The sequence below is a fragment of the Eurosta solidaginis genome, chromosome 5 (genome assembly GCF_040869045.1).
Source record: "Eurosta solidaginis isolate ZX-2024a chromosome 5, ASM4086904v1, whole genome shotgun sequence".
Classification (NCBI taxonomy): Eukaryota; Metazoa; Arthropoda; class Insecta; order Diptera; family Tephritidae; genus Eurosta; species Eurosta solidaginis.
The window spans coordinates 209225207-209251105 of NC_090323.1; the positions used below are offsets into that span (position 1 = coordinate 209225207).

General features: G+C 36.5%; 2 protein-coding genes across 2 annotated transcripts in view; both read right to left on the reverse strand.

The window, feature by feature from the left end:
- Positions 1-25899, reverse strand: part of AhcyL1 (Adenosylhomocysteinase like 1) — a 54517-nt gene that overhangs the window by 23861 nt on the left and 4757 nt on the right. The gene's annotated exons all lie outside the window — the stretch shown is intronic.
- LOC137252341 (uncharacterized) lies at positions 18428-21111 on the reverse strand. The gene is made up of 2 exons (XM_067787887.1): positions 20849-21111; positions 18428-20669 (listed from the first exon to the last, which is right to left on the reverse strand). The coding sequence occupies exons 1-2, from the start codon at positions 20920-20922 to the stop codon at positions 18428-18430; spliced, it is 2316 nt and encodes a 771-aa protein (XP_067643988.1). The 5' UTR covers positions 20923-21111.

Here is a 25899-nt window from a genome sequence, read left to right on the forward strand (position 1 = left end):
GGTGGACCAGAGGTGACTCTAGAATGTGTTTGTACGATATGGGTATCAAGTTAAAAGTATTAATGAGGGTTTTAAAATGGAGTGGCCCTTAGTTGTATATGTGACGGCGTTTTCGAGATATCGACCAAAATGTGAACCAGGGTGACCCAGGACATCATCTGTCGGGTACCGCTAAATTATTTATATATGTAATACCATGAACAGTATTCCTGCCATGATTCCAATGGCTTTTGATTTCGCCCTGCAGAACTTTTTCAGTTTCTTCTACTTAGTATGGTAGGTGTCACACCAATTTTACAAAGTTTTTTCTAGAGTTATATTTTGCATCAATAAACCAATCCATTTACCATGTTTCACCCCTTTTTTCGTATTTGGTATAGAATTATGGCATTTTTTTATTTTTCGAAACTTTCGATATCGAAAAAGTGGGCGTGGTCATAGTAGGATTTCGCCCATTGTTAATACCAAGATAAAGTGACTTCAGATAAGTACGTGAACTAAGTTTAGTAAAGATATATCGATTTTTGCTCAAGTTATCGTGTTAACGGCCGAGCGGAAGGACAGACGGTCGACTGTGTATAAAAACTGGGCGTGGCTTCAGCCATTTTCTCAGGATACAGTTATCACCATAGAAGCTATGCCCTTACCAAATTTCAAAAGGATTGGTAAATTTTTGTTCGACTTATGGCATTAAAAGTATTCTAGACAAATTAAATGAAAAAGGGCGGAGCCACACCCATTTTTAAATTTTCTTTTATTTTTGTTGCACCATATCATTACTGGAGATGAATGTTGACATAAGTTACTTATATCATGCTGATATAGAAGTTCTTTTGCGGCCTGTTACGTAAAGTGTTTCCCTTTTAAAAATTTGAAAAATTTTATAATTAATTAATATAATTAATAGTATTTTCATCATATTTTTTGTCTTTCGCTACCTCTGTATAATTCTTTCGTAGTAAGCACACTTGTAAATTGGAATTTGTTTAATTCTTCAACTTCTGTAACTATTTTTACTTCATTACATAGATTTTGTATTGCACCCCACAATGTTCAACATAGAAATATAGTTATTTAAGGAAATGGTGTTACCTCTGTCCTGTTATTTGGACACTAAACATCATTAACTGTTATCTTTTGCAAATTTTATATACATAAGTATACTTCTGTTTTATGAATTGTATAAATTTAAGATTGCACAAGACAATAATGAATAAAATTGAATGAATGAATGAAATACTGTAAAGGTATTAAATTTTTTGTTAAAATTTTACTTTTAAACATTTTTTTTTAAGTAGGCGTGTTCGTCATCCGATTTTGCAAATTTTTATTTAGCACACATATAGTAATAGGAGTAACGATCCTGCCAAATTTCATCATGATATCTTCAACGACTGCCAAATTACAGCTTGCAAAACTTTTAAATTACCTTCTTTTAAAAGTGGGCGGTGCCACGCCCATTGTCCAAAATTTTGCTAATTTTCTATTCTGCGTAATAAGGTCAACCCACCTACCAAGTTTCATCGCTTTATCCTCTTTGGTAATGAATTTTCGAACTTTTTCGGATTTTTGATATCGAAAAAGTGGGCGTGGTTATTGTCCGATTTCGTTCATTTTAAATAGCGATCTGAGTGCCCAGGAACGTACATACCAAATTTCATTAAGATACCTCAAAATTTATTCAAGTTATCGTGTTGACGGACAGACGGACGGACATGGCTAAATGAATTTCTTTTTTCGCCCAGATCATTTTGATATATAGAATTCTATATCTATCTCGATTATATGCCGTTACGGATTACCGTCATGCGGACAAAATTAATATACTCTGTGAGCTTTGCTCAGCTGCGTATAACAATTCAAATATTTATACAGCTTTTTAAAATAACATTTCTATAGAAATTTCTTATTATGTTAGCTTTATATTTTTACTAGCAGACCTGTCAGACGTTGTTCTGCCCTAAATTTGGTCTATCTCCATACATTTTAATAAGCATTTTCCGTCTAACTCTGCCCTCCCCCCTCTTCACTTTTTCTCAATCCTTTTATTCACTCCTCCCTCTGTCTTTTTCGCTTCATCCATCTCTATCTCCGTCTCACTCTATCCCTTTCTCAGTCTCCTTCTCCTTCCCTCTTTTCTCTTCTCTCAAGTTATTCCCATTCTTCTTCATCCCTTATTGCAGGCATGCTTAACCAACGAACCGATATCATTTCGTTACGATAATCAACGTTAATAAACGAAACAAAGTCACGTTAACGTTAATTTTACGTTCTTAACGTTAATAAACGAAACGAAATGACTTTGTTTCGTTTATTAACGTTGATTATCGTAACGAAATGATATCGGTTCGTTGGTTAAGCATGCCTGCAATAAGGGATGAAGTCATTTCGTTTCGTTTATTAACGTTAAGAACGTAAAATTAACGTTAATTTGACGTTCTTAACGTTAATAAATGAAACGAAATGACTTTGTTTCGTTTATTAACGTTAATTATCGTAACGAAATGATATCGGTTCGTTGGTTAAGCATGCCTGCCTTATTGCCAGTCCCAGAGGCTGGTATGTATTTTATTCCCGTCCCATTCGAAGTCCCAGTCCCACTCCGAGTGTCAGTCCCAGTCCTAGTCGTAATCCCATTCCCAGCCCGTCTCTGGTATACTTCCCGGAAAAAAGGATCGTAAATACTAATATAGACAAATTTATATACCAAATTTCAGGCAAATCGAATAGGACGTATGTAAATAGGTATGTGGGTATTATTAATTCATGTCTTTATTTCGGCTTTGCATATTTTTCAGTTTTGCCAGGTTGATGCGACTGAATCGAATATCACAAAGAAAATTACTTTAGAGCTCTCAGCAACAGTTTTCATTTGATATCCATATTACACACACATTCTAGGGGTATCCGGGACCACGTTTTGGCCTATATCTCGAGACCCTAGTTACCCAGCGGTATAAATTACTCTACACTAAAGCACACATCAACAGCTTCAATTTGATACCCATAACGCAAAAACTCATCCTAGTGTTACCCTGGTCCACGTTTTGGCCTATATATCGAGACCCTAGTCAGCACCCTAGTCAGAAACCATAACGCAAAAACACATCCTAGTGTTACCCTGGTCCACGTTTTGGCCTATATATCGAGACCCTAGTCAGCAATAGGTATGAAAACTACCTTGTACTAAAGCACTCATCAACAGCTTCAATTTGATACCTATAATGTAAAAACACATCCTAGTGTTACCCTGGTCCACGTTTTGGCCTATATCTCGAGACGCTAGTCACAAATAGGTATGAAAATTATGCTGTACTAAAGCACTCATCAACAGCTTTCATTTGTTATCCATATTGTATAAACATTTTCTAGGGGTACCCGGGTCACCCTTTTGGCCTTAATCTCGAGACCCTTGTCACCAATAGGTATGAAAACTAACCTGTATTAAAGCACTCATCAAGAGCTTTCATTTGTTATCCATATTCTATAAACACATTCTAGGGGTACCTGTGTCCACATTTTCGCCTATATCTCGAGACCCTAGTCACCTACGGGTACGAAAAATACCCCGTATCAAAGTACTTATAAACAGCTTCTATTTGATAGCCATATTGTACAAACATATCCCAGGATTATTCAGGTCCACGTTTTGATCTCAAGACCCTATCCAGAACGGGATAAAAAGTATGCTATGTCTGTCTCCTGGTTCTAAGCTACCCCTCCACCAATTTTCAGCCAAATCTAATAATCCGTTCTTGAGTTATAAATAGTGTAACTAACACCACTTTCTTTTATATATATATACATCACATTAGAAACTTCAAAAATAACAGTATTTCTCCACTATTCAATGGATGTTATTATACAATCTACAATCTTCAATCACTCTATCTATTAAAAAAACGTGCATCAAAATCCGTTGCGTAGTTTTAAAGGTTTAAGCGTTCAAAGGGACATAGGGACAGAAAAAGCGACTTTGTTATACTCGGCGTTCTTTGCACACAGAGTATATTAACTTTGATTGAATAACGGTTGGTTGTACAGGTATAAAGGAAACGAGATAGATATAGACTTCATATATCAAAATCATCAGTGTCGAAAAAAAAAATTGATTGAGCCATGTCCGTCCGTCCGTCTGTCCGTTAACACGATAACTTGAGTAAATATTAAGATATCTTCACCAAATTTGGTGCACGAGCTTATCTGGACCTAGAATAGATTGGTATTGAAAATGAGCAAAATCGGATGATAACCACGCCCACTTCTTATATATATAACATTTTTGAAAACACAAAAACCTGATTATTTAGTAAATAATATACCTAGAATGTTGAAATTTGACATGTGGACTGATATTGAGACTCTTGATAAAAATTAAAAAAAAAATTTTTTAAATGGTCGTGGCACCGCTCACTTGTGATAAAATCAATTTTACAAATATTATTAATCATAAATCAAAAATCGTTAAACCTATCGTAACAAAATTCGGCAGAGAGGTTGCCTTTACTATAAGGAATGCTTTGAAGAAAAATTAACGAAATCGGTTAAGGACTACGCCCACTTTTATATTAAAGATTTTTAAAAGAGTCGTGGACGAATAAAACAAGCTTTATCTTAGCGAGCTTTGTATCAATAAAATTTTACTTTTTAAATTGAGTTATAACATTATTAGAAAATACTAAATTTTTTGAAAATAGGTGTGGCACCGCCTCTTTTATGAATCAGCAATTTTCTATGTTTCGGGAGCCATAATTTGAAGAAAAATTAACGGATCGTAATAAAATTGGGTACACAAATTGTCTCTATAGCATAAAATATTTCTAGAAAAAATGGACAAGATCGGTTAAAGACCACGGCAACTTAGATATAAAACAAGTAAGGAAGGTTAAGTTCGGGTGTAACCGAACATTACATACTCAGTTGAGAGCTATGGAGACAAAGTAAGGGAAAATCACCATGTTGTAAAAAGAACCTAGGGTAACCCTGGAATGTGTTTGTATGACCTGTGTATCAAATGGAAGGTATTAAAGAGTATTTTAAGAGGAAGTGGGCCATAGTTCTATAGATGGACGCCTTTTCGAGATATCGCCATAAAGGTGGATCAGGGTTGACTCTAGAATTTGTTTGTACGATATGGGTATCAAATGAAAGGGGTTAATGAGCATTTTAAAAGGGAGTGGGCCTTAGTTCTATAGGTGGTCCCCTTTTTGAGATATCGCCATAAAGGTGGACCAGGGGTGACTCTAGAATATGCTTTTACGATATGGGTATCAAATTAAAGGTATTAATGAGGGTTTTAAAAGTGAGTGGTGGTAGTTGTATAGGTGGCCGCCTTTTCGAGATATTGGCATAAAGGTGGACTAGGGGTGACTCTAGAATTTATTTGTACCATATGGGTATCAAATGAAAGGCGTTAATGCGTATTTTAAAAGGGAGTGATCCTTAGTTCCATAGGTGGACGCCGTTTCGAGATATCGCCATAAAGTTGGAGCAGGGGCGACCCTAGAATTTGTTTGTACGATAAGGGTATCAAATGAAAGGGGTTAATGAGCATTTTAAATAGGAGTGGGCCTTGGTTCTATAGGTGGACGCATTTTCGAGATATCGCCATAAAGGTGGACATGGGGCGACTCTAGAAGGCGTTTGTACAATATGGGTATCACACGAAAGGTGTTAATGAGTATTTTAAAAGGGCGTGGGCCTTAGTTCTATAGGTGGACACCTTTTCGAGATATCGCCATAAAGGTGGACCAGGGGTGACTCTAGAATGCGTTTGTACAATATGGGTATCAAACGAAAGGTGTTAATGAGTATTTCAAAAGGGCGTGGGGCTTAGTTCTATAGTTGGACGCCTTTTCGAGATATCGCCATAAAGGTGGACCAGGGGTGACTCTATAATATGTTTGTACGATATGGGTATCGAATGAAAGGTGTTAATGAGTATTTTAAAAGGGCGTGAGGCTTATCATCTGTTGGATACCGCTAATTTAGTTATATATACAATACCACGAACAGTATTCCTGCCAAGATTTCAAGGGTTTTTTATTTCGCCCTGCAGAACTTTTTCATTTTATTCTATTTAATATGGTAGGTGTCATACCCATTTTACAAAGTTTTTTCTAAAGTTATATTTTGCGTCAATAAACCAATCCAATTACCATGTTTCATCCCTTTTTTCGTATTTGGTATAGAAAATTGGCATTTTTTTCATTTTTCGTAATTTTCGATATCGAAAAAGTGGGCGTGGTCGTAGTCGGATTTCGGCCATTTTGTATACCAATACAAAGTGAGTTCAGATAAGTACGTAAACTGAGTTTAGTAAAGATATATCGATTTTTGCTCAAGTTATCGTGTTAACGGCCGAGCGGAAGGACAGACGGTCGACTGTGTATAAAAACTGGGCGTGGCTTCAACCGATTTCGCCCTTTTTCACAGAAATAAGTTATCGTCCCAGAATCTAAGCCCCTACCAAATTTCACAAGGATTGGTAAATGTTTGTTCGACTTATGGCATTAAAAGTATCCTAGACAAATTAAATGAAAAAGGGCGGAGCCACGCCCATTTTGAAATTTTCTTTTATTTTTGCATTTTGTTGCACCATATAATTACTGGAGTTGAATGTTGACATAATTTACTTATATACTGTAAAGATATTAAATTTTTTGTTAAAATATGACTTAAAAAAATTTTTTTTAAAGTGGGCGTGGTCGTTCTCCGATTTTGTTAATTAATTAAGCATACATATAGTAATGGGAGTAACGTTCCTGCCAAATTTCATCATGATATCTTCAACGACTGCCATATTACGGCTTGCAAAACTTTTAAATTACCTTCTTTTAAAAATGGGCGGTGCCACGCCCATTGTCCAAAATTTTACTAATTTTCTATTCTGCGTCGTATGTCCAACCAACCTACCAAGTTTCATCGCTTTATCCGTCTTTTGTAATGAATTATCGCACTTTTTCGGTTTTTCGAAATTTTCGATATCGAAAAAGTGGGCGTGGTTATAGTCCGATATTGTTCATTTTAAATAGCGATCTGAGATGAGTGCTCAGGAACCTACGTACCAAATTTCATCAAGATACCTCAAAATTTATCAAATTAGTTATCGTGTTAACGGACGGACGGACGGACATGGCTCAATCAAATTTTTTTTCGATCCTGATGATTTTGATATATGGAAGTCTATATCTATCTCGATTCCTTTATACCTGTACAACCAACCGTTATCCAATCAAAGTTAATATACTCTGTGAGCTCTGCTCAACTGAGTATAACAAGTTTAAAAGGGTCGCCCAGCAAACACAGTTTCTAACGTTAGAGAAATATTGTAGTTTTACATTAGAATTCTAATGTAGTTCTCTAATGCATTTCGAATCGAAAACTAGGTAAGAATTTGACTGTGAAACGATTCGAATAACACTAGAAATGCGATGTTATGATTATTGTCACAGTTATCGGTTATTTGCACATGATCAGCCATCCTTAGTGTTATACAAACATAATAAAAATAGTGAAAAGTTGTGTGGAAATATTATAAGCTGCGAAAGAAGTTTATTTTATTTATAATAATAAATACTAGTAAGTGAAAATGGATCAAAAAAAGTTAAAAAGGGAAAGCGAGCATATTATCGAAGTGCTATTGAATGACATGAAGAAAACGCGTCCGCATCCGTACCTCAAACCAATGACGAGCTCAATCCTGGGGAAATAAGTGGAACCGGAAATTTTAACACAATAACTAGTACTGAAAACTGTGAAACATACGATAGGATTTTGAATTATTTTTATTTTATTATAATTTATAAGCTTATAACCAAATAAAATTATTTGACATAATGAAACAATGAAAATTTCGGTGATTTTAAATAACTGAACTTAATTGCGCATCACTTCAAAATTCTCATTATAAACCCATTAGAAATTGACGTTAGAATTCGATTAGAATTCTAACCCTTTTCTCGATATCGAGAACGAAGTCCCCTTTTTATCGAGAATGCTATAATTCGCGACAGTTTCGCAAATCGTCCTCTAACCTTTTACCTTAGAGAAATACATTAGAAATCGATTCGTCTCCTAATCGTTTTATAACCTAAATGTTTGTTGGGCATTAGTGGTAGGATTATTTTCGAATAAACGTTATTCGAATAAAAGAATAAATTTATTCGTTTCAAATAAATATTCGTTTATTCGGATAGTACTATCCGGATAGTGCGCACTATCCGGATACTTCGAATAGTAAAATAAAAGACATTGCGTTTATGTTACGCTCATCGCTTGTGCAGATGAGCATGCACATATATTTATACGTAAATATATTTATGTGTGTATAGATGCATATATGCATATATTTTTGTTTTTTTTTGGGTAGCTTTGTTAATATTCATTTATTTAGTTACATATATTTACGTAACCAAAGTTGTGCTTGAGGCTTAAAGCCGGAGTCATTGGTGCCGTATGTCGTATCGCTGTATCTGTATCCGTCAGGCATGCTTAACGAACGAAACGATATCATTTCGTTACGATAATCAACGCTAATAAACGAAACGAAGTCACTTCGTTTCGTTTATTAACGTTAAGATCGTCAAATTAACGTTAATTTGACGTTCTGAACGTTAATAAACGAAACGAAGTGACTTCGTTTCGTTTATTAGCGTTGATTATCGTAACGAAATGATATCGTTTCGTTCGTTAAGCATGCCTGGTATCCGTAACGTAATCAGCTGTTTATCTTTACGACGGTAAACCAAAACCCAATTGGTTGGCTACGATACGGTTACGACCTTAGCGGCACCAATAATCGATTGCATTGATTCTCATAAGGTTGGTCGAATCAGCTGTTAAAAGGTTACCGATACGGTTACCGATAAAGCACCAATGTCTCCAGCTTAAGCTAGAAATAGTTATCGGGGTCGTTTACAACTGTACTGATCATAGAACTTTGTTTATTAGTAAACAGGTGTGGAAATGGTAATATGGTAGGGATTTTTGTTTCCCATATACATACATATATACATATGTATGTATGTAAGTTGTATGGAAAATTTTTGTTTTGATATCTTTTGGTTTGTATAAACATCTAATTGGTCACCATTAAAAAAATAAGTTTACATGTCATTGTCAACATTTTTTGCGAAGTCTGATGGATCAAAAATAACACCACAAGCAAATAAAAATGCAACGCACACCTACGTCGCAAGCTGCAAAGCGCAAAGTGGGCGACACTTCCCCCGACTTGTCGTTGCATGACATAATGTCTGCTATTAAAAGTATAGAAAGCAATGTAAGTAGAAAGTTTGAAGGGCTAGCGACGAAAAGCGACATTGACGAGTTAAAGCAGACAGTGGGGGCTCAAATCGAACACCTCAAAGCTGAAAATGAGGCACTGAAAGCTGAGCTATCGCAAATTAAGCACGATCGGGAATTGGATAGGTTGGAATTAAACCGACTTATTGATGACAGAAAAAGGAGCAACGTTGTAGTAAGAGGTATTCCAAAGGAAGACTCCCCAAAAAAAGACCTCTCTGAAGTTGGCAAGACAACTTTTACGTGGAAAAAAATTACCTATTGGGAAAATTGCCGTGGATTTGCCGTAATTTATCCGTGAAACAAAAAAATTTGCCGTGGCCATATTTTAGAAAATACAGGGTGGCACGCCAACTTCACGTGAAGTTAGCGTGCCACCCTCAGAAAACCACCTTAGAGACCAGCTAGGAAAATAATTCTTGCACACGAATTTGCCGTAAATTTGCCGTAGATAAGTGGCATATTTTATAAATTCGAAAAAAAAAAAATTTCAAATTTTTTTTATGGTGCACCGCGAACTTCACGTGAAGTTAGCGTGCCACCCTCATAAAACCAAAAGCAGATTCGTGTGCAAGAATTATTTTCCTAGCAGGCCTCTAAGGTGGTTTTCTGAGGGTGGCACGCTAACTTCACGTGAAGTTGGCGGTGCCACCCTGTATTTTCTAAAATATGGCCACGGCAAATTTTTTTGTTTCACGGATAAATTACGGCAAATTTACGGCAAATTCACGTGCAAGAATTATTTTCCTAACTGGTGTCTAAGGTTGTTTAAGCGACTTAAACTATGAACATTTTTCGTTCGTTTGTTTCAGTAGCCATTGAGTGTGGTTGTAATTCTCAACTGGTTAGTGAAATATTCTAAAGACATAGTTTGAGTTTTTTAATTAAAAGAGAGGTTCTTCGGATGGTGTGCTAATACATCAGAGCCCAGTGCTCGCCTCCATATCACACTTTAAAGGGTTCTTCAAATAGAGGATGAGGTGGCTCAGTAGAGCGAAGCCTCAGAGCCCCCCAGTGCACGCCCCCAAATTAAATAAATAAAAGGTGTACTGATGCTATGCATCCTCCCATGACTTAAACACACCAATAACACTAAAACTACCCAACTTAATAAACTGAATCCCTTAAAATAAACACAAATAAATAAATAAAGGTGTACTGATGCTATGCATCCTCCCATGACTTAAATACACCAATAACACTAAACCTACCCAACTCAATAAATGTACTACGTTAAATCAAAAACCCCGTAAACTCAATACAGTCCATTAATAATAATAATTTATAAATTAAAAAAAAAGCGAATGCTTGGTGGGAGTTGAACCCGCAACCCCGGGCGTTTGGTCGGGTACGTCAGCCACTGTGCCACGACTCATACGCTTACAAGCACATAAAATTACTCATTTATAACTCTTATTAAACTGCTCGCCCTCAATTGCCCAAAGCTTAGACAAAGGTGGTTTTCGAAAAGTGGCACGCTAACTTCACGTGAAGTTGGCGGTGCACCATAAAAAAAGTTAAATTTTATTTTTTCGAAATTATATAATATGACACTTATCTACGGCAAATTTACGGCAAATTCGTGTGCAAGAATTATTTTCTTAGCTGGCCACTAAGGTGGTTTTCTGAGGGTGGCACGCTAACTTCACGTGAAGTTGGCGGTGCACCATAAAAAAAATTTGAAATTTTTTTTTCGAATTTATAAAATATGCCACTTATCTACGGCAAATTCGTGTGCAAGAATTATTTTCCTAGCTGGCCTCTAAGGTGGTTTTCTGAGGGTGGCACGCTAACTTCACGTGAAGTTGGCGGTGCACCATAAAAAAAATTTGAAATTTTTTTTTCGAATTTATAAAATATGCCACTTATCTACGGCAAATTCGTGTGCAAGAATTATTTTCCTAGCTGGCCTCTAAGGTGGTTTTCTGAGGGTGGCACGCTAACTTCACGTGAAGTTGGCGGTGCACCATAAAAAAAATTTGAAATTTTTTTTTCGAATTTATAAAATATGCCACTTATCTACGGCAAATTCGTGTGCAAGAATTATTTTCCTAGCTGGCCTCTAAGGTGGTTTTCTGAGGGTGGCACGCTAACTTCACGTGAAGTTGGCGGTGCACCATACAAAAAAGTTAAATTTTATTTTTTCGAAATTATATAATATGCCACTTATCTACGGCAAATTTACGGCAAATTCGTGTGCATGAATTATTTTCCTACCTGGTCTCTAAGGTGGTTTTCTGAGGGTGGCACGCTAACTTCACGTGAAGTTGGCGTGCCACCCTGTATTTTCTAAAAAAATTTTGTTTCACGGATAAATTACGGCAAATTCACGGCAATTTTCCCAATAGGTAATTTTTTTCCACGTAAAAGTTGTCTTGCCAACTTCAGAGAGGTCAAAAAAAGCGGTAGAAAAGCTATACATTGAGAGGCTGGGCCTGCACCAAGTACAAGTCCGAGATGCGCATCGCCTGTACATTCAAAACCAAAAAATGGGCGTGATTGCTGAGTTTGCTTCTGCAGAGATGGCTACCTATGTGCTCAAAAGCGCTAAAAAACTGTCGGGGTCGTTTATATTTTTAGAGAAGGATCTCAATGCTGCAAAACAACAGAGCAAGAAAGTATTGCTGCAATTAAAAAAAGATCTTTGGAAGCTGGACCGCTCTCAGAGCATATATGTAAGAAATGATGCTATGTGCATAAACAAAAAGTGGATTTCGTTTAACGCAAACAAAGTCCTAATGTGTGACGGTGAACCGGCGGAGGCTTTACTTCGTTTGGAAGCTGTTTACAATTTAAAATTTCTTAGTCTTTCTGAGTGTGTTGTACTGTCGGTAAACCGACATGTGTGTACGTGGTTAATCCCTCAGTATCTGAACTGCAACAAATGGTTTGATGATTTTAAGCTCTTAGAGAACTTTTTCGCTTCGCAGCAACCGGTCTCTTTTTGTGTTTTGGGTGATTTAAACGCGCGCGTAGGTGAACATCAATTGTTTAACAAAAACTTACTATCTGGTCATTCTGGTATACAGGTAAGCAGAAAATCTAAGGATGTAGTGCTAGATGCTAAAGGCAAAAAGCTATTAAATTTTGTCGAGGATGTGGGCGGAGTTATACTAAACGGTAGGTCACCCGGTGATATGAGTGGCGAATTTACGTTTTGCAGTGCTATAGGGTGTTCTGTTAGAGACTACGTTATATCTTCGTTTGAGCTTCTACCAGCCGTTAAGAGCCTTTCAGTTAGCAAAAAAGAATATTCTGATCATATGCCGCTTTGCGTAATTTTGGACGTTTCAGATAAAAACGCTAAGGACACCTCAAGGACCTGCTCACCCAAGTTAGTGTGGAAGCCGAAGCACATGCAAAGGTATGTCAATCTTATTAGCTCAATGCCCAGCAGCAGTTTTGACATTACAGATGTTAGCATTGATGTTATGGTGTCTTCCTTACAAAATAAAATAAAATCTGCTGCCCCGGACAGTCCTGGAAAATCAAAATACGTCCCAGAAAATAGTTGTTTTGACAACCAGTGCTTTAAAGCCCGTAGAAAAATGTTAGTACACCTAGACGAGTGGAGAAGGAGTGGCTTGGAAGCAGCTCGTATATCGTATGTCTCATTACGTTCAAGTTACTATATGCTTTGCTCTGAGAAAAAACTGGAATATGAAGGAAAGGATATTGACCTCTTAAGTACTGTGAGAAGCACAAGGGTCTGGTGGCGGATTGCTAACTCTTTGAAAAGTCAATCCCATAGGGTGTCGTGTAGTCTGTCGTTGTCAGATTTCTACAATCACTTCAAGTTATTGTTATCTAGTACAGTAGAAGCACCTTGCATGCATTGGACATTAGCTTCAGTGATAGACCCTTTTCTCGATTCTCCTTTTTTGACCTCCGCGAGTTACAGCTTGTATTGAAAAGTCTAAAAGACAACAAAGCTCCGGGTCAATATCGAATTTCTTATGCATTTTACAAGTACGCCCCGCAGTGTCTCTTAACATAACTACTGGCTTTGTTCAATGCAATATTTCTTAAGAAACAGATTCCGCAATGTTTCCGCAGCGCAATTGTTATCGCCCTCTTCAAAAAAGGCGACCCTGACCGTCCTTCTAACTACAGGGGACTATCTCTGCTTGACACCATATATAAGATTTTCGCTGCTTTGCTTCTGAGTCGTATTAAAGCTTGGCTCGAATGCAATAATGTTATTACCGAGTTTCAGGCGGGCTTCCGCAAAAACTATTCAACAATTGACAATATGTTCAACCTGACCAGTATTGTACACTTGAACTTTAGTGCGAAAAAGAAAACTTTCGCTTTCTTTGTCGATTTTTCATGTGCTTTTGACACAGTTCCAAGGAATTTGCTTTTCTACAAGCTTGCCCAGCTCGGTCTATCTAGTCACGTTATTGAGGTACTTCGCTTAATTTATGAAGGTACAACTAGTCAGGTTGGGATGGATGGAGCGCTTTCGGAACCATTTTCTGTTAAACAGGGTGTACGGCAAGGGTGCATGCTAAGTCCAGCTCTGTTCTCTTTATATATTAATGACTTAAGTGACATTCTCCCCTGTGGTGTAAAAGTTGCTGACGTTGTAGTTAATGTTATTTTGTACGCTGACCATATTGTGCTTCTGGCAGACTCTGCGACAGATTTACAGAAAATGATAGATGCGCTTTCCCTTTACAGTAAGCAGTGGGGGTTGGCAGTTAATCTCTCTAAATCCAAAATATTAGTTTTTAGGGAAGCTAGCAGGATATCCGCGGGGTGTTGCTGGAATTATGGTAATGACACTATTGAGATTGTAAATGAGTACAAATACTTAGGCGTGCTTTTAAATTATAAACTTTCTTTCACAAAGCACTTAGCTGCGAAACTGCCAGAAGCTAAAACTGCTATAGTTGCTACATGGCTCAAATATATAAATAATCCCAGAATTCCCATCTCGCAAAAGATGAAAATTTTCGAAGCGGCGTCCAGGTCTATCATGTTTTATGGTGCGCAACTATGGGGTATTGATAAGTTTGAGTCCGTAGAGAAACTCCTGCGGTTCTTTATAAAAAAGCTAATATTTCTGCCATCCAACACTCCAAACTATATGTTGCACCTCGAATCAGGTTTATGTTCGCTGTACTACCATAGTTTAAGCACGCACATGTATTATATCGCGCGCTGTTTTAGTTTATCACCAAATAGACTGCCCCGCATTGTAGCTGAGGAGACAGTGCGTCAAGGCTCGTACTGGGTGAAAAACTGGGAAAATGTTTATGTAAGTGTTGATATGGACCCTCAGCGTGATTTCTCGCCAGCAGCGCTAAGACTGCGTATTCCTGTAGTACTAGAGAAATTGCTGCAAAAAGAGTTTGCTAGCTACACCGAGAGTACGCTGCAATCTAGGTCACCCGATCTTTACCCGTACTTGATTCCTATGGACGCTACTTACTTCTCGATGAGTTCTCAGCCTACGCCATAAGTCTGATCTTTCGCGCTAGGGGTGGCTTGCTAAACCTCAATGCAAGAGCTTTTAAAAATGTAACTTCTGTAAACCGCTCGGTTTGCAACTTATGTACTGCTGAAGACACCTTGCATTTTATTGGGATATGTCCTATTTACAAAGATATCCGTTTTCAATGTTTTGGTGAGAAAGTTTTGGACCTGTAAAAGGTTTTAACTATTCTTAGTGGTGGTGGTAACTATCACTCGCTACGCTCTTATATAAGTAGTTGCGTTAAATATAGGGAACTTATTGTATACATGTCATACATTTGGACTCGATTGGAGCACTATAAATGGGTCAAAGTGGGATATTTCAAAATTTACCCCTACCTGGGGGGGGGGGGGGGGGGGAGGCATCTGAATTCGTTTTAGAGGTATGGTTCCTTCGACAAAGTTTCTTATTTTGATCCCTAGAATACGATTTTCACAGAGCAATGAGCGATTTTTAAATCGACCCGCCCTAATGTGCATGCTCATCTGCACAAGCGATGAGCGTAACATAAACGCAATGTCTTTTATTTTACTATTCGAAGTATCCGGATAGTGCGCACTATCCGGATAGTACTTTCCGAATAAACGAATAAAAAATCCGAATAAATATTATTCGGATTACGAATACCTGGCGAATAAAAGAGTTTATTATTGGAATAATTTTTATTCGGATAGTCCCACCCCTATTTGGCATAGACTAGAATAATAACCTATAACTTAATAAAAAATTGTTTTGAATCAATGATATTTCACTTATCAAGGTTTATTTTAAGAAGGAATGGGGAGGAATTTTTTTTTAAACAGGCGGTGCCACGTGTTATGCAGAAAAGTAATTTATCTGAAATGAAATGTGCAATTGAAGCAACGCTACTGGATGTTTTTCCGGATCCCGTCAGGGTTATTTCGGAACTTTTTCGGGATCATAATTAGGTAGGTCCTAGGTACTATCATCACACTCCTCATCAATCTAGGGCGTTGATCAGACAATTAAATAAAAGCATTGGACGCATCAAATTTCTATTGATAGTAATAAGTAAGACCAACTGAACCTTAATCAGGTTATGCTACGCCTCAAATCTTTAGAAATTTCACGCTCATAACGCTTTTATATAATTGTCTGATCAACGCCCTAGATTGATGAGGAGTGTGATGATAGTACCTAGGACCTACCTAATTATTTTCTAGCTTTTAGTATTATTGTTACTTAATGTAAGTATTGTTTTCAATAAGACCGTTTAACTAAATTTTTTTTTCAAGTTTTTAGTCTTAATTGACTCTTGGACTCTTTCATGACAATTTGTTACAATCTAAGTCCTCGAACTCCAAAGTATTTTGATGTCACTTCTACCGGACTATATGTAATATTTGTTCCAAATATGAGCCAAATCGGACAACAGATACGATTTTTTTTAACATCTCGATCCTTACGCCACCTGGCGGCCATTTTTTCATATGTCGCTTTCTATTCATGTATGTAATATGTGTTCCAAATATGAGTCTAATCGAAGCAGAAATATGTTTTTTGAATATCTCGATACCTGTGCCACCTAGCTGTGATTTTTTTTCATAGGTCGCTTTCTATTCATGTATGTATAATGTGGTCCAAACATGAGCCAAATCGGATTACAAATAAGATTTTTTTAATATCTCGAGCCTTGCGCCACCTAGTGGCGATTTTTTTCATAGGCCACTTTCTATTCCTGTATATATTATGTGTTCTAAATATGAGCCAAATCAGACCTTAAATACGATTTTTTGAAATATTTCGATCCATGCACCACCTATCGGAGTTTTTTTCTTATTATTGCATTGCCATCGGTTTCTGAACTACATTCCAAGTTTGAAGCTTGTAGGTTATCGGGAAGTTACTTAAATTTTAATTGCAAAATTCGTTCACAACGGCCAAGTCAAGCTAAATAAACCATTTAAAAAATAAATACTTGGGGCGATTTACCTCCGAGGAGATTTAGGCCGACCTTCTCTTTTTTTAGTGTTTACGAAGATGCCCCAATATATCACTGTGAGGCAGGGCATCACAAATCAGTTGTCTGTTAGGATACCCAGGTTTTCGGCGACCTCCGTCGTGTGGTGGTAACGTGTTCCGCCGACCACAGCGATGATTCTGGTTCACGTCCCGGTAAAAGCAGCATCAAAATTTTAGAAAGCAGTTTTTCCAACTATAAAAAATTTTTATAATCAGGGTCGCCCCTTAGAAGTGATTTGGCAAAAGATCCGAGTGTATTTCTGCCATAAAAGGCTTCGCAGTGAAAAATCATCTGTCTTTTAAATGCCGTCGTAGTCGGCATATAACATGTAGGTCCCGTCCCGCACATTTTTAGGAAAAATCAAAAGGAGCACCACGCAAATTGGAAGAATTGTTCCGGAGGTTATTCGCGCCTTACATTTATTTATTTAATTAATGTTGGTGTTGTGGCGTTAAAGACAATCCCCGTTTTAGAGAATGTTTTCGACGTTGATGGCCCTTTACCGGATATAAATCCGGTACGTTCCTGTAGCAAGCACCATTTAGGTACAAGCCCGACAATATCGGGAGCGATTTGATACGACCACATTTCAACGTCTACCTATCCGCCCCACCCCTAGCTCCATGTGGAACCTGGAGTCGCCAGAGCCTCGGCTGCTAAAGAAAGAAGATTCGCCACCGGTAGGTGAGGTGACAATTAGGTTGGAGAAACTATAAATCGCGCTGGCAACCCCTTGAAAGGGATGCGCTACACAACCTCTTGAATCATTTGGTATTTCGAGTCGCCTATTACGACCAGCATACCTATTCTAAGGCTGCTAATGTGCTGGGGCTGAGAATTTAATAGAAACTGTTTATTCAGCGTTTCGTTTTACTCCTTTATGGGAATCATTCCCACCTCTTTGTTTGATTTCTCGTGACATATGAAGACATCCCCTGGCAGCTGTGAGTGCGGTATTTTGACAGGTCTGCAGTTTCTTCCAACGTATCGCTTTTAAACTCGGCGACCATATTGGGGACGCATGGCATGCACGCAGTTGGCCAATCGCTTTATTGGTAGCTATGACCGTTTCTTACTATTTTCTTGGTCGCTGCTGTATGTACCATATGTTTGTGTTGCAGTGCCACATACAATTGAATTATGTATATTTCCATGTACGCGAGTTTGTAGAATTAGCTCAATTACAAATCGTTAACAATCTTTATTTAAGTAATAATGAAAGTTCATATCAATGGCCGATGTGTTGGTATCGTGGGATTGTCACTATGAAATTAAATTTAGGTGGGGTATTTAGAACAGGGACATGAAGTAATATCATTGTTAAATATTTGTGTACATAGATATATAGACATTTTGAGCAAGTCACATGAGCTTTATAATAACTTTTTTTTATACAATTATTTGGCGACCTTTATGTAACTAAACTTTGTTGTTAGGCTGGCTTTAGGTCAACTTTTCATAAAAATAAAACACAAGTGTTTTTCTTTTCTAACCAATATATTTTGGTTACTCCACGGTAACCGTCCTCAGGGTAAAACTGTTGATGAACATAACTAAAACACAAATTAACAAACTTCAAACGTAAGAAAAAAATAAAAAATTAATTAATTAAAAAATTATAATAAAAATACATTATTTTTCACATACATCAATTTTCACGTCTGCCCTGTGTGACGCGGAGTTTGGTACTGTTTATTAGTTAATAAGTGCTTATATATATGCGCGCAGTCGGAGCTATCACTCTTAAAGTTAAGTCGTATATTCGACGGTGTGTTTACTATATGTAACATCTCCAATGTAAATCTCTTATTGTAATTTCGTTCTTGTTGGAGAATTTTCGCGTCGTCGAAATTAGGCGAATGCCCACTAGATGAACAGTGGGCCATTAGTGCTGTTTTTGGGTTATCAGTTGTATGACAATATTTGAAATCCGATTTATGTTGTGAAAGTCTGGATTTTAATTTCAATTTTGTTGTGCCTACATATACACACTTGCACGGCTCCCTGCCACTTCCTTTACACGGAATTTGGTACACAACATTGCTTTTTTCGTTTTGTGGTATTTTTGACTTTGTATTATTAAATAAATATTTTAAAGTATTAGTCGGTCTATGGGCAATTTTTATTTTTTCCTTATTGTAACAATCCGATTTTGCAAGGCGCTCGGAGAGTTGAGGTACGTACGTGAGAGATTTGAAAATGACTGACTTTTGTGGTTTTTGTTGACTAATAGCATGGTTTACTCTACTTAATAATTTTTTAATTGTGTATGTTGGAAAATCGTTGTTCTTTACAGTTGTAAATATTTCTTTCTTTATTTCATTGTGGTAAATTTGGTCCGAAGTCTGTAACATCCGCTTTATACAGCCCATTGCTGTATTTAATATCATTGATTTAGGATGCTTTGAATTATAATTAATAATTCTCCCCGATGATGTTGGTTTTCTATACCACTTTAACTTTAATTTATTGTTTAATCTATTTACTATTGCATCTAAATAAGCCAATTTTCCATCCTTTTCGAGTTCCACTGTAAATTTTATATTTTTGTCGAAAGAGTTCAATGTGTTAAGTACATTTTCAACCTCATTTTCTTCTACGATAGCAAATAAATCATCAACATACTTCGTAAGTAATCTTGGTTTGTGCTCCAATTTATCCATCGTTTTTTCCAATAATTTTTCCATGACTATATCCGCTATCACTGGGGAGGTAGGTGATCCCATTGGCAGTCCTTTTAACTGCGTATATACATTGTCATTAAACTTAAAATATCTGTTATCTTTAATACAAAATTTAACAATTTCCATAAATAATTGTTTGGGTATCTTCGTAAATTCTTTTATCGTTGTCCATTTTTCTTGTATTACGTCAAGTGCTAGTTGTATCGGTATACTGGGAAATAATGAAACCACGTCAAAGGAAATTAACTTTTCATTGTCAAATATGTTTGTGTCGTTTACTCGTTCTTTAAACTCTAATGTGTTTTTTACGTTATATACTGAAGCCGCCGTTGTGTTTTTCAATATTTCTGCAATATATTTGCCTAATCCATACGCCGGTGATCCGACAGCAGAACAAATTGGTCTCAGTGGTGTTCCTTCCTTATGTATCTTAGGGAGACCATAGATTCTAGGGGGCAATGCCGTGTTTGTGCTAAGTTTCTTTTTCTCCGCTTTTGTAATAATTTCCGTTTTAAAGAGTTTTTCGACTAAAGTGTTGTTTTTGGTTTGTAATCGCGATGTCGGATCTTGTCTTTGGATTCTGTATGTTGTCAAGTCATTTAAAATACATTTCATTTTATTGTTATAATCTTCTGCTTCCATTGCGACCGTTTTATTACCTTTATCTGATGTCAAAATTCTAATGTTTTTATTTTTCTGCAAAAACTTTCTTGTTTGTGCCACTGTATCAGATATTGCACTATCTATTGCACTTTTTTTGTTTCTTGTTGAGAGGCTTTTAATAAGTAGAGAGAGCTTTGTCCGCGCCTCTTCTATTTGCTCTTTGTTTTCAAGTGTCTGAACCAAATCCTCTCCATCAGCTATATATTGAAAAAGAGGAAACGTTTTGTTTTCCACAGGTACTCCGAATTTCGGTCCCTTCGCCAACAATTCTTTCACTTCTTTCGGGAACTGGACATTTGTATTGTTTATAAACCAATCTTCTTGTTTATTGTTGTGAGTGAAGATCATATTTCGTTTGGTTCGCAGTCTCTCAAATTTTGTAGTTTGTTTCTTCTTTAGCTTTGTTGTTAGTTTGTTAGCCACATTATTCTCGTTCTGTATAAATTGCTTTAAATCTTCGTCGCCCAATTGTTCCTTAAGTGTTGTTGTTGCTTCTTCCATTTGTTTATTTGCTCGTCTTAATATATTGTGTTTGTGTTTAATGAGTAAACTTAATATTTTTGTTAGGTAATATTGAGTGTGTCTCTGTAACATTCTATCTATGTCGATATTTTTGTCGCAATCAGATACAAATAACTTATAGCAATGGGTTGAATTTTTTATAAAATTGGGAATGATTTTTGACTTTCTACATTGTAAAAGAAACTTAATGCTAGATTTTATTTTTACCAATTTTTTAGATGTAGTTTGAAATTTGTTAATTGTTGATTTTGAGCTTTCATAATGGTTTTTGATTGTTGCATATCCCATGTTTGTTGTTGTATGCTAACGGCGTGCCTTCCGTCTGTATAAATAAAATTATTTGGCGACCTTTATGTAACTAAACTTTGTTGTTAGGCTGGCTTTAGGTCAACTTTTCATAAAAATAAAACACAAGTGTTTTTCTTTTCTAACCAATATATTTCGGTTACTCCACGGTAACCGTCCTCAGGGTAAAACTGTTGATGAACATAACTAAAACACAAATTAACAAACTTCAAACGTAAGAAAAAAATAAAAAATTAATTAATTAAAAAATAATAATAAAAATACATTATTTTTCACATACATCAATTTTCACGTCTGCCCTGTGTGACACGGAGTTTGGTACTGTTTATTAGTTAATAAGTGCTTATATATATGCGCGCAGTCGGAGCTATCACTCTTAAAGTTAAGTCGTATATTCGACGGTGTGTTTACTATATGTAACATCTCCAATGTAAATCTCTTATTGTAATTTCGTTCTTGTTGGAGAATTTTCGCGTCGTCGAAATTAGGCGAATGCCCACTAGATGAACAGTGGGCCATTAGTGCTGTTTTTGGGTTATCAGTTGTATGACAATATTTGAAATCCGATTTATGTTGTGAAAGTCTGGATTTTAATTTCAATTTTGTTGTGCCTACATATACACTCTTGCACGGCTCCCTGCCACTTCCTTTACACGGAATTTGGTACACAACATTGCTTTTTTCGTTTTGTGGTATTTTTGACTTTGTATTATTAAATAAATATTTTAAAGTATTAGTCGGTCTATGGGCAATTTTTATTTTTTCCTTATTGTAACAATCCGATTTTGCAAGGCGCTCGGAGAGTTGAGGTACGTACGTGAGAGATTTGAAAATGACTGACTTTTGTGGTTTTTGTTAACTAATAGCATGGTTTACTCTACTTAATAATTTTTTAATTGTGTATGTTGGAAAATCGTTGTTCTTTAAAGTTGTAAATATATCTTTCTTTATTTCATTGTGGTAAATTTGGTCCGAAGTCTGTAACATCCGCTTTATACAGCCCATTGCTGTATTTAATATCATTGATTTAGGATGCTTTGAATTATAATTAATAATTCTCCCCGATGATGTTGGTTTTCTATACCACTTTAACTTTAATTTATTGTTTAATCTATTTACTATTGCATCTAAATAAGCCAATTTTCCATCCTTTTAGAGTTCCACTGTAAATTTTATATTTTTGTCGAAAGAGTTCAATGTGTTAAGTACATTTTCAACCTCATTTTCTTCTACGATAGCAAATAAATCATCAACATACTTCGTAAGTAATCTTGGTTTGTGCTCCAATTTATCCATCATTTTTTCCAATAATTTTTCCATGACTATATCCGCTATCACTGGGGAGGTAGGTGATCCCATTGGCAGTCCTTTTTAGCACAAACACGGCATTGCCCCCTAGAATCTATGGTCTCCCTAAGATACATAAGGAAGGAACACCACTGAGACCAATTTGTTCTGCTGTCGGATCACCTGCGTATGGATTATGCAAATATATTGCAGAAATATTGAAAAACACAACGGCGGCTTCAGTATATAACGTAAAAAACACATTAGAGTTTAAAGAACGAGTAAACGACACAAACATATTTGACAATGAAAAGTTAATTTCCTTTGACGTGGTTTCATTATTTCCCAGTATACCGATACAACTAGCACTTGACGTAATACAAGAAAAATGGACAACGATAAAAGAATTTACGAAGATACCCAAACAATTATTTATGGAAATTGTTAAATTTTGTATTAAAGATAACAGATATTTTAAGTTTAATGACAATGTATATACGCAGTTAAAAGGACTGCCAATGGGATCACCTACCTCCCCAGTGATAGCGGATATAGTCATGGAAAAATTATTGGAAAAAACGATGGATAAATTGGAGCACAAACCAAGATTACTTACGAAGTATGTTGATGATTTATTTGCTATCGTAGAAGAAAATGAGGTTGAAAATGTACTTAACACATTGAACTCTTTCGACAAAAATATAAAATTTACAGTGGAACTCGAAAAGGATGGAAAATTGGCTTATTTAGATGCAATAGTAAATAGATTAAACAATAAATTAAAGTTAAAGTGGTATAGAAAACCAACATCATCGGGGAGAATTATTAATTATAATTCAAAGCATCCTAAATCAATGATATTAAATACAGCAATGGGCTGTATAAAGCGGATGTTACAGACTTCGGACCAAATTTACCACAATGAAATAAAGAAAGAAATATTTACAACTTTAAAGAACAACGATTTTCCAACATACACAATTAAAAAATTATTAAGTAGAGTAAACCATGCTATTAGTCAACAAAAACCACAAAAGTCAGTCATTTTCAAATCTCTCACGTACGTACCTCAACTCTCCGAGCGCCTTGCAAAATCGGATTGTTACAATAAGGAAAAAATAAAAATTGCCCATAGACCGACTAATACTTTAAAATATTTATTTAATAATACAAAGTCAAAAATACCACAAAACGAAAAAAGCAATGTTGTGTACCAAATTCCGTGTAAAGGAAGTGGCAGGGAGCCGTGCAAGAGTGTATATGTAGGCACAACAAAATTGAAATTAAAATCCAGACTTTCACAACATAAATCGGATTTCAAATATTGTCATACAACTGATAACCCAAAAACAGCACTAATGGCCCACTGTTCATCTAGTGGGCATTCGCCTAATTTCGACGACGCGAAAATTCTCCAACAAGAACGAAATTACAATAAGAGATTTACATTGGAGATGTTACATATAGTAAACACACCGTCGAATATACGACTTAACTTTAAGAGTGATAGCTCCGACTGCGCGCATATATGTATATAAGCACTTATTAACTAATAAACAGTACCAAACTCCGCGTCACACAGGGCAGACGTGAAAATTGATGTATGTGAAAAATAATGTATTTTTATTATTATTTTTTAATTAATTAATTTTTTATTTTTTTCTTACGTTTGAAGTTTGTTAATTTGTGTTTTAGTTATGTTCATCAACAGTTTTACCCTGAGGACGGTTACCGTGGAGTAACCGAAATATATTGGTTAGAAAAGAAAAACACTTGTGTTTTATTTTTATGAAAAGTTGACCTAAAGATAACTTTTTTTTAATTAGAAAAATAACTAAGTAATTATTAATATGTGCTAGCGTAAATTACTAATTTCTTGCTTCACGAATTGCAATAACAAATTTTTTAAGGTTTATCAATAACATTGGCCTTAATCAAACGTAAATTGTTCAAATATACCACACATGACAAGCGTTGACTTAAAAAATGTATTCATAGTGTTACGAATATTAGCAACACTAAGGGGTACTGTCATCTCTAAGCCGATGCTAAGAGTGACTTGTATGCACATCCATAAATCAATCATTATGAATCTACATAAACGAATCAATCATTATGTCTACACATATGTACGTACACGCAGCGGAGAAGAGATGCACAAACACATGCAGATATCTTATCTGAGATGCTCCCAAAAGTATGCAATTGTAATTGTGGAAGTGTCGCTCACAAATACACGCGCATATGAGAAGCTACACACGTGCATCTGTAGTTATAATTATATGGCAGTAACTAAGTAAATTCTGGAAGCGCCTGGAAGATGCAACGAGGAAATCACAGAGTATAAAAGCACCAACAGTAGAGGCGCGAGAGTTAGATTGATTTAAGCGTTCCATCTGTCGAGTAGTAGCAGTGTTATTTTTGAAAGTACTTTAATAAAGGCCATTTTACATTATTAAATATTGGAGTTCTTTATTCAACAGTTTAGTGATTCGAACTTAGCAGAAGGTTGCAAATAAGAGGATTTGCAGTATATGCGTTACAATTGGTGTCAGAAGAGGAATTGTTGAATAAATTCCGAAGATTGGGAATACAACTTGGACATGGCAAAGTTGAGTGAATTGAGGATCCAGCAACTGAAAAAGGAGTTGGAGAACCGTGGATTGAATACAACCGGCAATAAGATCGAACTTCAAGCACGGCTACGAGGTAATGGAGTCGCAAGGATTTGATGTGGACGAGCATGTCGTTTATCCTGATGGGGACGAGACAACAACAAAAATTGAAGAGAAAAACGAAACATCACAGACAGTTACGAGCACTGCAATATCTGCACAAACATCGACAGTAACATCAATGTCGTCGCAAATGTCATCTCAACTGGGAGAACAGAAGACACGTATGTCAGAAATGTCAACACAGATTACATCCAAGATGGAAACTCAGCTGGAATCGCAGGAGAACCGTATAACAGCGAAGATTGAAGCACAAGAGGCACTAATATCCGAAATGTCGGCGCAAATTTCAGCACGGATATCAGCGCAGATATCTGCTCAACTGAAAGAGCAAGAAGGACGTATTTCCTCGAAGAGGGATTCAAGGGGTTGTGTAGCGCAACATATAGCTTCTCATGGAACTTGGGGGTGGGGAGGGAGGGATGGCCTGAAGGTTCAATGTGGCCATATAAATCGTTCCCGAGATGGTCGGGCCAGCACCTTAATGGTGCTGTGTTACCGGAGCGTATCGGATCTGTATCCGACAAAGGACCATCACATCGATAACACTCCCCAAAGCCATCGGGGAGTAAACTAATCGCTACAACAACAACAACAACATTTCCTCGAAGTTGGAGGCGCAAGATACAAAAAATTTTAAGGTTTGAGGAAAAAATCGAGGCCGAGGTGGATGCTTTGATAGGACGTATCGAACAGTTGCAACTAAATCGCCCAGCAGTTTCAACGAGTAATCCAAAGGTAAAAACACCATCCTTTGACGGTTCTGTTCCTTTCCAGGTCTTTAAGCTACAATTTGAGAAGACCGCAACAGTGAACAACTGGAATGCTGAAGATAAAGTTGCTGCACTCTTCGTAGCATTGAAAGGACCAGCTGCCGAAATCTTACAGACTATTCCAGAGTGCGAACGGAACTGTTATGAAGCATTTATG

Coding starts and splice junctions, on each gene's coding strand:
- LOC137252341 (XM_067787887.1), bottom strand. CDS start 20,922: ATGCAACAATCAAAAACCATTATGAAAGCTCAAAATCAACAATTAACA. Junction 20,670..20,848: donor AAACTACATCTAAAAAATTG/GTAAAAATAAAA, acceptor AAAAATATTAAG/TTTACTCATTAAACACAAAC.